Source organism: Gadus macrocephalus, chromosome 2 (assembly GCF_031168955.1).
Source record: "Gadus macrocephalus chromosome 2, ASM3116895v1".
Taxonomy (NCBI): Eukaryota; Metazoa; Chordata; class Actinopteri; order Gadiformes; family Gadidae; genus Gadus; species Gadus macrocephalus.
This window is the reverse complement of record NC_082383.1, coordinates 8,877,196-8,892,867: the sequence shown is the minus strand read 5'-3', so window position 1 is coordinate 8,892,867 and position 15,672 is coordinate 8,877,196. Positions and strand designations below refer to the sequence as shown.

Here is a 15,672-nt window from a genome sequence, read left to right as displayed (position 1 = left end):
AAAAAGTAGTCTGACGTCTTTTTTCCAGTAACAGTGATAAAATGACATTGATTATTATGTTGATGATCATATAAGACAAACAACCACGTTTAAAACAAAGTGGTTTCGAGTTCACTGGCTCTTTAGATAAGATTATGACAGGTTTCAAAAATGCATTGGAACCAATAACCAGTAATGCCAGTAAAACGCTTCAATCAGGTTAGAATTTATCAGAGCACATCCAGCGTCATGTGCCCCAAAACAGTGTGTTGCAGGGCCTAGTGGCGTCTCCTCTCGTCCAAAAAATGGATACATGTTTGCGTTAACATTAATTTCATCTATGGCTAAGTGCAACTTCAACAGCTCTGTACCTTGTGCAAGAAAACGCTCAAATTAGGAACTTTCGGTATAACGGCATTAGAGTCGCATGGGAAGTCAGAAAAAAATAAAACCGCTGTTACAAGCCATCGGCAAACTCCTGCCATCACCCAATATTTTTCAGTATTCACATCGTGAGCATCAAGGTGGTTCCAGCGTGACCCACACTGCATTAACAATGACCCTGTAACTCTAATGGTTCACAAACGGTTGTATGTGGCAGACACAAGCATATTTACCTAAATGAGGCATAGCTCACGTCAGCATATTCGGCGAAATTCCACAAACCTAACTTTGGTTTGTATCTGTCGTATCTCCTAATTGTAAACAGATATGTCTTATGGAGTACTACATTATAGGCACCTATAACACGCGATTATATGAATCACGCTCTCTGATATATTATGTGACTCACTGTATGTGGCTAATCAGTTAGAGTAACCACCAGCTGCAGACATTTTATGTCTGGGATCTATGTTTTTGTTGAATGTAGCATTGCATATTATACTCTTACGTACACACAGTTCTGTGTAGTCTTGTAATTTTGAATGCAAATACATTTATTTACTTTGCAAGTAATTATGGTACTTTGATTTTCCTTCATATCCTTTATACTTTTTTGCCAGTATGTAGGTTAAATAAGTCTTAAATTGCATTCATAAGTCTTCAACAGGTCTTAAATTTATCTTGTTGAGACCTACAGCAACCCTATACTAGAATTAGCATTTCGAGCAATGGAATTATTAGCATTGTTGACTTAATTATTAATTCAAATGTTGTACGTGTACATATATATATCCAGACCAAGGAGATGATCTGGAGGAAGTGACAGACGAGAGGCCCATGGTCGGCCAGAATGAGTTCAGAGTGATATGTGAAGCTATGAGTGGGATGCTGCACGAGAGCCACTTTGCCTCAGGTATAAGGGTCTATCTGTCTACCTATTCCTGACTGCCAATTGTCTTCCTGGACCAAAATATAGCTAATTTAATGAACTTTGATGAACTTATTTAAAAAAGACATGGCAAATGCATACACATCGATTATGATCATGGCATGAAGAACAGCATTTGTTAAATGTTGCGTGGCATTATGAACGCTGTAGGAAAGTGAGGGGAGTTATGGTCTGGTCAGGCGTGGTCGGATGGCTGAAGGTCCTCTTTCTCCAGGGAGGTGTGGGGACAGTATTCGGACGGAAGACCGTTTGATGAGTCCAGTGGAGTTCGTGGAGCAGGGTTCAGCAATGCCTAACGCCCTCTGGAGGAGGGACATCCAATGGGAAGGACAGCCGCTGAGCAGCAGTCTCATTGAGGTAACACACTTTCTGTGTGTGCGTGAATGATACTAATGTGAACTCACACCCACACCTATGCCATATTTTTTTTTTGCTGATTTGGAATGGGGTCCCATATGTCGTCATAAAGGATCTAAGCTCCTCCCGTTTCTCTGCCTTGCCCGACCAGAGAATTTTGCCCGCCAATGAGACACGACCGTGCGAGCGCCACTGTAACGCAAGTGTTTACTTTTGGTGTTATGGCGCATAACAAGCCGGTTCTTTGACGTATCTTGTATTTCTACAGCGAGACTGTCGTTGGGGTTATCTCAGCCATGGTTGAGAAGGAATTGGGGGAAAGGAACTTTGGCTTTGACTCCCTAAAGTACATGAACCACGACATGGAGGAGAAAGGGATTGTTGGCCGCAAATGACTCCCGCTTGAGCCCCGCTTCCCGCTTCCCGCTGAGGGACCGCGGTGGTGCTCGGCGGGAGACAACCGCTGTCAATAATCGCGGGCAAAAATCCCTTTGTTCTCCATGTCGTGGTTCAGTCTACTTCAGATTGATGTGGACGTGGAAGAACCAGAGATGTCGGAGAACCCGACGCGGCCGTTTGAGATTCATAATAACGTGCTTACGTCTCTGCGTCTAAAACGACCCTAAATCGGCCTTTAGGGGCAAGAGAGTTGGGTGTAAGGTTTGAAAGTTCATGCCTGCATGAGCAAACTACTAGTGATCAATCACTTTGGTTCTGTTTAAAATATCTAAATTCTACAACCGTGTTTGAATCTAGATTTAATAACTTATCTGTTAACACAAAAGGCTAAACACACCCACAATCAGCCCAGCCTGGTAAGACATAGGGGAGTTTATATCCTAATATGAGGAACCTTTTTCCAGTAGCTTAATGTGTGTGTGTGTGTGTGTGTGTGTGTGTGTGTGTGTGTGTGTGTGTGTGTGTGTGTGTGTGTGTGTGTGTGTGTGTGTGTGTGTGTGTTGTGCAACCCCGTTGCAGGACGGACACCTGACATGCCCGGGATATAATAAGTGCAAGGTAACTTTCCATAAATCAATAATTGATTAATCCAAAAAAATCAAAAATTATTTGGATTGCTGGTTTGTGTTTTCTCAGGATTCATGCTTGGCTGTTTGTCCTCCTTCTGCTCGTTTGTTCTCATGTCTAGGCTAAGAAATCAACGCTCCCCTGCAGCTCAAACACCGGTTTGTTGCGGTTATTCTATTTCATTTATTTGACATTTTACTTGTAAAGTTTAGGTATTTTTACCGCATTTTCTCTTAAGTGAATCAACAGGTGAGGCTGAGCACAGTTAAAGCATGCAATCAATATGACCGGATATGATAATGAATTGGTCTTCAAATTAAAATCAAACATTTGCATGACCTTTTTTTCTATTGTCAGTTTCAGCTATCCCTGAAAACCGAGAAGAAATTGAGGAAGAGGAGGGGGAGCTGCAGGCCAACCCGGGTGAGGTCAGCGTGCAGGATGAAGTGGAACTGCAGGGGAATGATTGCTCTACGCAGCGCTCCGATACAGGTACATGAGACAGTGCCACATATGGACACATTAAAATGTATTACCACTATTGTAGTATTCATTTATATGATAAGGATTATTAGCTATTACAGGCTAAAATCCAATATCTGAATTTTAAGCCTTCAGATGTGTTTTAAGGAGTTTTTGGAAAGAGGGGGCATGTTATCCACATGGTTACGACCCATGCCAATTTAAATGGCCAATTCCAATGAGCGGTGCGGTTAGCCAGTGATATGTTACTCGTTCATATTTTGGGCGAACGTGAACTGAACGTACTGTATTACTGCCTGATGAACGTTACTGTGAACTCGTTCATTCTGGTGTCTGAACGCAAAAAGAAGATTTGTTTGACCGGTTGCCAGTATTATCTCCGTGTGGTTCATTTGCAGTTGCGGTGTTGTCAGCTTACTGTTACATTAAACTGTAATCAGAAAACGCGGTTATATGCTATAGACTAGGGTTGGAAATCTCTTGGCACCTCACGATTCGATTCCGATTATGAGATCAACGATTCGATTCTGAAGCGATTCTCGATGCATCTCGATGCAACAATTCTTTTTATGTACATTTCCATGCGTGATTTTCAAAAACATATATATACATCTGGGTTTGCTACTCAGTTTTCTAATCACTTCCTACTTTTGTGATGATCATTGAAGACATCAACAGATGAATTAACTTATCTTATATTTCATAAGAGAGAACGCTTTTGTCACAAATATGACTTTATATGAACAATGCAATAATCAATGCAGCTTGCATTTTAACACGGTATCGAAGAATGCAAAAAATAGGTTTCAGTTTTATTTTCTTTATAATCTTTCTTTTCTATTTCATTAAAGGAAAAGCTGCTCTTGAATTAGAAGGAGTTCCTGTGTCTGGCTGTGAGTTTGAGCGCATGCTATGCGTAGGCTGAATCGCAATCGTGTCAAGACAAATCAGATTGGCCAATACACAGTGAAGATAAAAAATTCAAAAATTATCCCTCTCTGACAAACATAATGTTGCAGCAGGCAAAAAATAATAATAATCTGATTATTAATTTATCTGCATCGAGACAGAATCGTTCTAGCGAGATTCGCGATGCATCAAAGAATCGATTATTTTTCCCACCCCTACTATAGACCCTATAGTATCTGTGGTATAAAGGCTGGGACGAATTTCAAATTATAAATATCTACAATCCATTACATTAGCTCTCTGGCTCGATCAGCGGACTAGAATACCTCCTAGAATCATTGCTTGTTGGCCGGAAACGGAAAGGGGGGCTGTTTACGTTTGGTTGTAGTCTTTTCGCTCAGTTCTCCGTCTTAACAGTAGGGCTAGAACCGAGCAAAAGACTACAACCAAACGTGAACACCCCCACTTTCCGTTTCCGGCCAACGAGCAATGAGTCTTCCAACAGAAATCCATGGGATTTACAAAATGCGCTAAATGTGCAATAAAACACGATAGAAACTGTATTTCGCTACGATACTTGATTCAACCACTCTATTTCATCCTAGACAAACCAGAAAGGGGGCTCAATGTTCAAAATAAAAAAAATAATAGCTCACACCAACATATTGAAAAAAAGAACGGATGGAAATATAATAAAAAATATAATCGATTTAAAAGAAAATCGGAATCGAAATTGAATCGAGAACAAATAATTTGCAATGCATTGATGAATCGATATTTTTACCCAGCCCTAACACACACAGTAGCGTTATGCTGGATGTGTCCGGGAAGCCTTATCTTCAGATATGAATACATTGCTGCTCAGATGGAGCTTCACCAGCCACACACATCGTGTCATTCTGCTATGAGTGTCTGAAAAGCCCAACTTTCTTGCGACACCACAGTCAACCGCTTCCCAGACAGAGCTCCACAAATCCACACACAGCGCGCCGCCGGAGCCCCTTCATCGTGACATCAGACTACCTCGGAAAAAGTAGTCTGACGTCTTTTTTCCAGTAACAGTGATAAAATGACATTGATTATTATGTTGATGATCATATAAGACAAACAACCACGTTTAAAACAAAGTGGTTTCGAGTTCACTGGCTCTTTAGATAAGATTATGACAGGTTTCAAAAATGCATTGGAACCAATAACCAGTAATGCCAGTAAAACGCTTCAATCAGGTTAGAATTTATCAGAGCACATCCAGCGTCATGTGCCCCAAAACAGTGTGTTGCAGGGCCTAGTGGCGTCTCCTCTCGTCCAAAAAATGGATACATGTTTGCGTTAACATTAATTTCATCTATGGCTAAGTGCAACTTCAACAGCTCTGTACCTTGTGCAAGAAAACGCTCAAATTAGGAACTTTCGGTATAACGGCATTAGAGTCGCATGGGAAGTCAGAAAAAAATAAAACCGCTGTTACAAGCCATCGGCAAACTCCTGCCATCACCCAATATTTTTCAGTATTCACATCGTGAGCATCAAGGTGGTTCCAGCGTGACCCACACTGCATTAACAATGACCCTGTAACTCTAATGGTTCACAAACGGTTGTATGTGGCAGACACAAGCATATTTACCTAAATGAGGCATAGCTCACGTCAGCATATTCGGCGAAATTCCACAAACCTAACTTTGGTTTGTATCTGTCGTATCTCCTAATTGTAAACAGATATGTCTTATGGAGTACTACATTATAGGCACCTATAACACGCGATTATATGAATCACGCTCTCTGATATATTATGTGACTCACTGTATGTGGCTAATCAGTTAGAGTAACCACCAGCTGCAGACATTTTATGTCTGGGATCTATGTTTTTGTTGAATGTAGCATTGCATATTATACTCTTACGTACACACAGTTCTGTGTAGTCTTGTAATTTTGAATGCAAATACATTTATTTACTTTGCAAGTAATTATGGTACTTTGATTTTCCTTCATATCCTTTATACTTTTTTGCCAGTATGTAGGTTAAATAAGTCTTAAATTGCATTCATAAGTCTTCAACAGGTCTTAAATTTATCTTGTTGAGACCTACAGCAACCCTATACTAGAATTAGCATTTCGAGCAATGGAATTATTAGCATTGTTGACTTAATTATTAATTCAAATGTTGTACGTGTACATATATATATCCAGACCAAGGAGATGATCTGGAGGAAGTGACAGACGAGAGGCCCATGGTCGGCCAGAATGAGTTCAGAGTGATATGTGAAGCTATGAGTGGGATGCTGCACGAGAGCCACTTTGCCTCAGGTATAAGGGTCTATCTGTCTACCTATTCCTGACTGCCAATTGTCTTCCTGGACCAAAATATAGCTAATTTAATGAACTTTGATGAACTTATTTAAAAAAGACATGGCAAATGCATACACATCGATTATGATCATGGCATGAAGAACAGCATTTGTTAAATGTTGCGTGGCATTATGAACGCTGTAGGAAAGTGAGGGGAGTTATGGTCTGGTCAGGCGTGGTCGGATGGCTGAAGGTCCTCTTTCTCCAGGGAGGTGTGGGGACAGTATTCGGACGGAAGACCGTTTGATGAGTCCAGTGGAGTTCGTGGAGCAGGGTTCAGCAATGCCTAACGCCCTCTGGAGGAGGGACATCCAATGGGAAGGACAGCCGCTGAGCAGCAGTCTCATTGAGGTAACACACTTTCTGTGTGTGCGTGAATGATACTAATGTGAACTCACACCCACACCTATGCCATATTTTTTTTTTGCTGATTTGGAATGGGGTCCCATATGTCGTCATAAAGGATCTAAGCTCCTCCCGTTTCTCTGCCTTGCCCGACCAGAGAATTTTGCCCGCCAATGAGACACGACCGTGCGAGCGCCACTGTAACGCAAGTGTTTACTTTTGGTGTTATGGCGCATAACAAGCCGGTTCTTTGACGTATCTTGTATTTCTACAGCGAGACTGTCGTTGGGGTTATCTCAGCCATGGTTGAGAAGGAATTGGGGGAAAGGAACTTTGGCTTTGACTCCCTAAAGTACATGAACCACGACATGGAGGAGAAAGGGATTGTTGGCCGCAAATGACTCCCGCTTGAGCCCCGCTTCCCGCTTCCCGCTGAGGGACCGCGGTGGTGCTCGGCGGGAGACAACCGCTGTCAATAATCGCGGGCAAAAATCCCTTTGTTCTCCATGTCGTGGTTCAGTCTACTTCAGATTGATGTGGACGTGGAAGAACCAGAGATGTCGGAGAACCCGACGCGGCCGTTTGAGATTCATAATATCGTCTGGAGGCTAACACAGCTTTGGCCGTGATAATATTATATGGCATAGATATCTATGTATAATATGATATTATTTAGATATAGAGCTCCAGGACTCCCGTGTGTTCTAGAATACTTACAGAACACGGCTAAAAGGCTGTGTGCGCCTCGCCGTTGCGATACATCCAATGTAAACAGAGCGCATGGTACCGTGGCTGCAAGCTGCTCAGGGCCACAAACAACTTTTTATGTAGTTGCTCATATATCGATTTTTCCCAGCCCTATGTAAGTGTGTGTTTGTGTATATACAGCAAAATATATAAAATATGGAATAGGTGTGGGTTTATGTGAGAGTTCACATTAGTATCATTCATACCCTTTACATATTTCTGAGAGCGTGTGTTCTTGATCCTTCCAGAGGAAGATGTTGCACTTACACTCTGAGCAGTTTTACTGTGCACAGTGCCATCCAGACCCTCAAGCCCTGGTGAGTCCCTCTGTCTGTTGGAGATAGTTGCAACATGTTTGATTGGTCAAAGAAAAGATCCTAAACAGCTGGGAAGGCTGTTCAGGACTACTTATCATACCATTACTTCTATTTATCATACAAAATACTAATATTATTCTATTTCCGCTCATTTAAATGCTACTTATCATACTTATATTACTACTTATAAGTTTTCAAACCAATACTTCTATGTATCTTACTAGTACTACTTCTACTATTTATCAGACAAATGCTACTACTTGTAAGTTATCATACCAATGCTACTATCTATCAGACTAGTACTAATTCTACTACTAATACTTAAAATACTAATAAGGTATCATAGCAATACTACTATGATTCATACTTGTGCTACCTTTACTTATACCATTACTTATAAGGAATCATTCCGATACTATTATGCATTATACACGTATTACTTCTGTTAGGCTTAGGGCCGTTACATAGTCGACGCATCGCTACGCATACAAGTCCAAAAGGCTACGCGACGCGACGTTTCGGGCCGCCATTATGCGTCGACGCGTAGCAAAACGCGTCCTCCCAACTTAGCTGGTTGAGCGAGTTCATCAGGCAAAGGTCCACCAAATTTTCCGGTATGTGGGCATAATCAACGTGTGTGTGTGTGGAGAGAGACTGTTTTCAATGTATTTTGTAATGGTAGGCTATTTACTTGGTCAGGATGTTTGAAAACAGGTGTCTTTCTGTAGGCAGGTGAGGAAGACGATGAGGAGGAGGAGGAAAGGCCTAATTTGGAGGCAGATCAAGCACCTCCATCAACCCCCAACCCCGCCTCATCCCTATCCCAATTTCCACTTCTATCTGACCCTCTAACCACTACCTCTTCCACATCTCACCCTCCCACCACTCTGATGGCTTCTACCCCTACCTCTATCTTCTTCCCTTCTTCCACCCCATCCTCCCACGCGACACGAGTGGCTTCTGCCACCTCTTCCTCACTATCTGATCCTACCACCACTAAAGACTTCTGCCTCTACCTCTTCTCTTCTTCCACCCCACCCTGCCACCACCCTGAATGCAGTGTCTTCGACCGTTCCTCAGTCAGTTACCCCATCATCTCATCCCCCTACCCCGAGTTCATCAGCCTCCCGTGGGGGTAAAAGAAAGAGGAAAAGCGTCAGGCTGAATACTGATCCATGCGAGACTGCCCGCCTCGATAGGCTGCAGGAAATTCGGCAGGAGATGGAGAAGGCGATAGAAAGGGTGGAAGAGAGGAAGAGAGAGAATGAGAGAGACAGGATGAGGGAACGAGATATGAATGACATTCACTTCTCCTTTACCAATTACCTGTGGCAATTCATGCAAACCCTTCCACAGGGGAAAAGTGCTTTTGCGATGCGCGACATCAGACAGCTGATGCGGGATTATGAGCCAATTTAATGATTTTCTTGTCACCCGATTTTCTTTCTATTGCTGGCCTTATTTGTTTTAGCCTATTTTAATTAATTACGTAATGTTTTGTGTTCACGTTCTGTGTGTTCATGTTCTGTGTGTTCATGTTCTGTTTGAAACATAAGTTCAGTTTATAGCCTCTTTGAGTGAATGAAAAATATGTGCATGTATGGTGGGTCAAGTTTCTGTATTTGATAAATAAACCCCTTTTCTCTGATAATGTTTCCTACCATATAATTTCTGTGGACATTATGCGTTATAGCTTTGGCTATAGGCGTACACGTAAATAATTCATTCATCTGTCAAGGCAGTAGCTCGTTGTATAAACATTTTATATGGATATGAATGATTGAGTTTGAAGTAAACCAAATTAGTTAACTTGTGTGATGTGATAACTAATAAATTAAAAGTCATGCTTCCAAGTGAACAATACGTTTATTGGTCAGTGCGCATACCCAATCGTAGCACACTGGTGGGGAAACATGCCAGCATCTGACAGAAAATAATCTGCCAGCTGCTCCCTGACAAGGGCCGCTCTCTGAGATGGTCTGGCTCTGCCGACCGAACACCGTGGTCCGTCGACTATATTCCGGTCCCCCTCAACATGCTGCCTCCACTCTCCAGGCTGGACCTCTCCGGTGTCAGCGGTCGTATCCACAAAGGAGGCGGGCATGTATCTGGCTCGTTCGGTGGATGCCAGGAAGTTGTGGAGAGCCACGCACGCCTTCACAATCTTAACAGCCTTTTCAGATTGGCAGTCAATTGGACGGCCAAAGATTCGGAAGCGCGCAGCCAATATGCCAAAGGCATTCACTACGCGTCTCGCCCTGGGCTGTCGGTAGTTGAAGTGTCGCGCAAACCTCTTACAAGGAATCCCCCAAATACCACAACAGCAGTCAATGGATCAATTATAAACAAATATACTTTATTGGCACAATCATATGACACTCTGTAAGATTGAGTCTATCACTTAGGTGGGAGGGGGAGAAGGAATGGCTCTAAGCCAGGGGGGAGACTGGTGCTACGATTAGGGCTGGGCGATTAATCGAATTTTGATTGCGATTACGATTTTAGCGTCAAACGATCAGAAAATTAACATAATCGAGTTATCCGATTTTTTAATTATTAATTATTAATTAATTGTTAATTATTATTATTATTTTTTTTAATGATTTATAGAAAGGTCAGAACAGCTGGACACATATCTGTATATCATTTTAGATTGGAACATTTTCTTTTTGACCATTTTGTGTATTTTTTTAAGGCGTGATTTCAAAGTTCTCAGTTACAACGTTTTTTTTGGGAGAGACATGGTGAATAAATACAACACGTTTTCAGACTCAAAGATAATCGTTTGAATTATCGTGATTTCAATATTGACCAAAATAATCGTGATTATGATTTTTCCCATAATCGAGCAGCCCTAGCTACGATATTACCATACTACTATGTCGAGCCCACTTCAGTACACTGCACGCATTGCACACCCTGCCCTCACTTGACACACTGCAAACCTGTAAAATGCTGCACACAGCACACACTGAACACTGCACACACGTGAGGGGGGACCAACCTCAAGAACACGAAAATCAGGGTTATGAACCAACCTAGTCATGCATAATCATCACCACCACACTTGATTAGGGAAAAACCAGGGGCTCGCTGAACCAATAGGGCTAGTATCACGCAGTGCTTGCCATACTGTTTTGGAAATACCAACTGGGCCATTTATAAAAATCAGAGGACAGGCGCATCCGGGCATATCAAAACCAAAAACCCTGGATGACAAAAGACGTCCAGACCCTGCTGAAGGAGAGGGACACTGCCTTCAGGTCTGGAGATGTGGTACATTACAGCGCTGCCAGATCCTGCCTGAAGAGAGGCATCAGGGAGGCCAAGACAGCATATAAGAGGAAGATTGAGGACCACTTCAGCAGCAACAACTCACGGCAGGTGTGGCAGGGGGTCCAACACATCACAAACTACAAGTCCAGCAACCTCACAGTAACCAACGTTGATGCCTCGCTATCTGAGGAACTAAACTGCTTCTTTGCCCGCTTCGAGGCTGAGACACTGGAGGTGGCTCCATCACATCCACCAGCCCCCAGCAACGACATCTTCACAGTGCAGGCACATGAGGTGAGGCGCACACTACGGGCAGTGAATCCTAGGAAAGCTGCTGGACCGGATGCTGTGACGGGGAGAGTGCTGAGAGACTTCGCTGACCAACTGGCTGATGTCTTCACTGATATATTCAACCAGTCCCTGTCCCAGTGCAAGATCCCACCCTGCCTGAAGTCCTCCACAATCATTCCTCTACCAAAAAAGACTACTGTCAGCAGCCTCAACGACTACCGGCCGGTGGCCCTTACACCAGTCATCATGAAGTGTTTCGAGAAACTAGTCCGGAGCCACATCACAACAAGCCTGCCAACCACTTCTGACCCCCACCAGTTCGCATACAGAGCAAACAGGTCTACAGAGGACGCCATAGCCACTTGCCATTTGAGGACTTGAGACTTGCTTGACTAACACTGATAAAAGACTCGACTTGACTTTGACTTGGGCTTCATGACTTCAGACTTGACTTAGACTTGATAAAGATGACTCGAAATTACTTTTTTAAAGTTAGATTAAAGGTTGGATATGGGAAACTATTCACATAATGGTTTTGGAATGTTTTGAATAGTTTAAGTTATTGTTAATATTAAGACATTGTTATTGTTAATGTTGAAATAAAACTCAACTTATGAACTCTCTTTACCGATTTTTAAAAGCTCATAGCGACGTTAAAAAAATTAACGTCGTTAAAATTGGTTTGCGTTAACGCCGTTAATAACGCGTTTAACTGACAGCCCTAATATATTTGTTTGAGTTCTTTAACATTCTATATTTATTTTTAAAAAATAACCCTTTTCTCATTTAGTTTTTGTTTTAAAAAGCACTCATTTTGAGAGCTTTTACCCCAATTTCGTTGCACTTTGTGCAATGACAATAAAGAGATTCTGATTCTGACTAGTAGCATGGTTAGCAAAACCTTATCTTAAAAAACCCTAGCTACTACATCAAGTTGCAGAACCGGAGCCGTGGCCTGTGGTGAAGCAACGGGGCCTGTGGTGTGGCAGGTCAATTTTTTTCGGCGTTATACTTCAGGCCCTAGCTGCCCCAGTCGAGTTTTTCAACGTTTATTTTGAAAACTCCACAGGCCCCGACTCAATGATGCTGAATACAATCAATGCTGGACTTCGAAACCTTTAACCCTTTAGTATGTTTTTAATGATGACCATGGTGGCTATTGTGTGTTTTTTGCTTTTATGTGTTATATTTCAGTGAGTATTCATGCGAGATTTGGTCAGTAAATGTTTTGCGATTATGCTGACTATATATAAAACTCAAAAGATAAATAACTCAATGAGGCTAGTGGGTGAGGAAGTTCTAGCAGTGATGTCAGATTGGGTGGTGAGGCCCAAGTTAACTTATAACTTAAGTTATAAATTACTACCACCACACACACACACACACACACACACACACACACACACACACACACACACACACACACACACACACACACACACACACACACACACACACACACACACACGGTATGGTTATAAATATGTGTTGCAGTAAAATGTTTAGAAATGCTTAATGCAGTAAATAAGTAAAAAAAATATGCAAAAACAGACATTTCACTGTAATACTCTATTACACTCTATGTTACCCATTGCTCCGCCCTTATCCGGTACAATGGGATGCTGGTAAAATATGTTTTTGTTTATTCCCATGGTTATCGAAGAAATGCACTCTTGTTTATTTGCTAGAATATTATTATTCTGAAGAGCTATATTAGGAAAGTTATTGCAGTGTTTCTTTATTTCACCTCATTTTGAGTTCAATCTCTACATGGTCTGTATTCGATTACTTTTGTTTTGCCTCGTTCAGCCTGTAGGGCAGAGGTCGGGAACCTTTTTGACTAAATATATTTCATTGAGAGCCATATTGTATTTTTAACATATAATAAATGAAATATGTCTTACTTTTAATGCGACTTCTGGTGTTGCATGGTTTTGCTGATGGCCTTGTAGTCTGGTTCATACGTGGTGAGGTTGAGCTTCATGCAGGCGTTGAGGCTTCCATCAGTTAAACGTGAGCGTAGGTTGCTCTTAATGTTCCTCATATGCGAGAATGACTGCTCACATGCATATGTACATGCATATGAGCCAAACATGGTCAATACGGCAAAACTCACACGCTGCATTGTGTGGTATGTCACAGGAAGCTCGTTCCAAGTTCCACGAAATTCTCCAAAACGTGCTTTGAATGACTGCAGGAGATTGGACGTAAAGCCAGCTAGCTGCTGGAGATCCAGATGTTGAGTGGAGTCACTTGCTAAGCATGCTTCTCTAAATTGTTGCAGTCTTTCAAAGTGCAGAAGACGACCTGTTTCAATGTCCCTGAGAAAGACTTCCAGCTTGCTTTCAAATGCAAACACTGCTTGTTGAAGGGATGAGATAGTATTTCCAATACCTTGCATTTTCAAATTGAGCTGGTTCAGATGGCCAGTTATGTCCACGAGATAGTGAAACTGCGGGAGCCAGCCAGTGTTCTCTAGCTCAGGATGCTTGATGCCTTTCATTTCAAGAAAGGTCTGGATTTCACTCAGGCAAGCTGCAAAACGGCTGAGCACCTTCCCCCTTGACAACCAACGCACGTTGCTGTGTAAAACCAGACCGGGATAATGATTCCCAACTTCTTCTAACAGAGCTTTAAACTGGCGATCATTTAAAGCTCGGGCAACAATAAAGTTGACCACTTGAATGACCAGCGACATCACCTCACCAAGCTCCTTGGCACACGTCTGAGCGCAAAGCGCCTCCTGGTGCAGGATGCAATGAAAACTCAGGATGGCTCTCTTTTCACGTTCACGGAGAAGCGCCACAAATCCTTTGTTCTTCCCCAACATACAGGGCGCACCATCAGTACAGACAGAAATAAGTTTATCCATCTGTAGTTTTTTTTCTTTAGCAAACTCCATGAAAGCCGTGAATAAATCCTCTCCTCTTGTTGTCCCTTTCATTGGCAAAACAGCCAAGCTTTCCTCACGCAGTTTGTCACCTGCAGCATACCTGGCAATTATACTGCACTGAGAGATGGCTAACGTCTGTTGACTCATCTAACGCAAGAGAAAAGTATGCCCCGGCGTTTATGTCCTCAATTTGTGTTTCCTTGACTTGATTGGCCATCATGATGCTACGATCGTGCACGGTTCTAGCTGACAGGGGCAGGGGCGGCCTTCCCTACAGGCGGGTTAGGCGGCCGCCTAGAGCGCCATCTAGAGGGGGAGCGCAAAATAATGCGCCCGAAAAAAAAAAAAAAAAACACAATTATATATATATGTATTTTTTTTTTTTTTTTTTTTTCTCCTGGCGCATATTTTTGCGCCCCTTCTATATCTCCAACCAATATTTTGACATTAAAAAAAATAAATCTAACATTAGGGTAAAATGAGCCAAAAATCGAAAACGGAAGGGGAACCTACCTCCTTGGTTTCGTCAGAACATGCTAGTAGGCCTACTATAAGGCGTTTGGTTAGAGTGTTTTCAAGAATCGAGAATCAAGAACGAAATCAAGAAAATGAAGAGGCAAAAGCCATCTGGGGCGCAATTTAAGAAGAAGAGAAAGGAAGAAGAAGAGAAACGTGCAAAGGAGAAAGGTAAATCTTTAAATCCTGTTCTTTGCCTATAATGAATTCCAAATAGGAAAGGTTGATGAATGTGTGAATTGCTTCGGGCACTTTAGTTGAGTTAAGAAGAAAATATGTACCTCAATCAAAGTTGTCCTACTCCCTGTCATATAGTTATTTCAAGATTTTACAGAGGCGGGTATATCAAAAATGATATGTCCATTTATTCTACATTATATAAAAAAAGACATGATTAAAATAGGGGCGCACTGTATAACGACCATAGCCAGTGCAACAGCACTTCAAATATATTACTCGTTGCATAGTACACCCTTTAAGGAAGACAAACACGGCTGGTAAGTGTGAGAGCGCCGAAATTGCTTAGATGCCATGCCGAGAGCGGTATTGCAGACATATAGAGATGTAGAACATTATAGCTCGCAACATATTGAGAGCTGTGAACTTAGTTCAAACTTTTGAATAATGAACTATGAACTGAACTCGTTCATTTTAAAATGTGTGAACTATGAACTGAACTAGTCAAGTGAACTTTCCCAAAACGGGGCATGTGTCCATAAACCGTCTCACAGGGGGGCGTGGTCGGAGCGTAGTTCAGCAGGGCACAGGCTTGCCATTTCCTCCGTGGATTTTATTCTTGAATTAATGTTTGTTCATCGTTGCGATCGTTGTTGTGTTGATGTGAAAGAAATGCA

General features: G+C 42.1%; 2 protein-coding genes across 10 annotated transcripts in view; both read left to right on the top strand.

The window, feature by feature from the left end:
- Positions 1-15,672, top strand: part of LOC132472485 (uncharacterized) — a 152,398-nt gene that overhangs the window by 56,524 nt on the left and 80,202 nt on the right. The window lies entirely within an intron of this gene.
- On the top strand, positions 1,901-9,604 carry LOC132472661 (uncharacterized). Its single transcript, XM_060072401.1, has 7 exons — positions 1,901-2,686; positions 2,817-2,853; positions 3,053-3,187; positions 6,275-6,391; positions 6,642-6,784; positions 7,774-7,842; positions 8,571-9,604. The coding sequence occupies exons 1-7, from the start codon at positions 2,540-2,542 to the stop codon at positions 8,979-8,981; spliced, it is 1,059 nt and encodes a 352-aa protein (XP_059928384.1). The 5' UTR covers positions 1,901-2,539; the 3' UTR covers positions 8,982-9,604.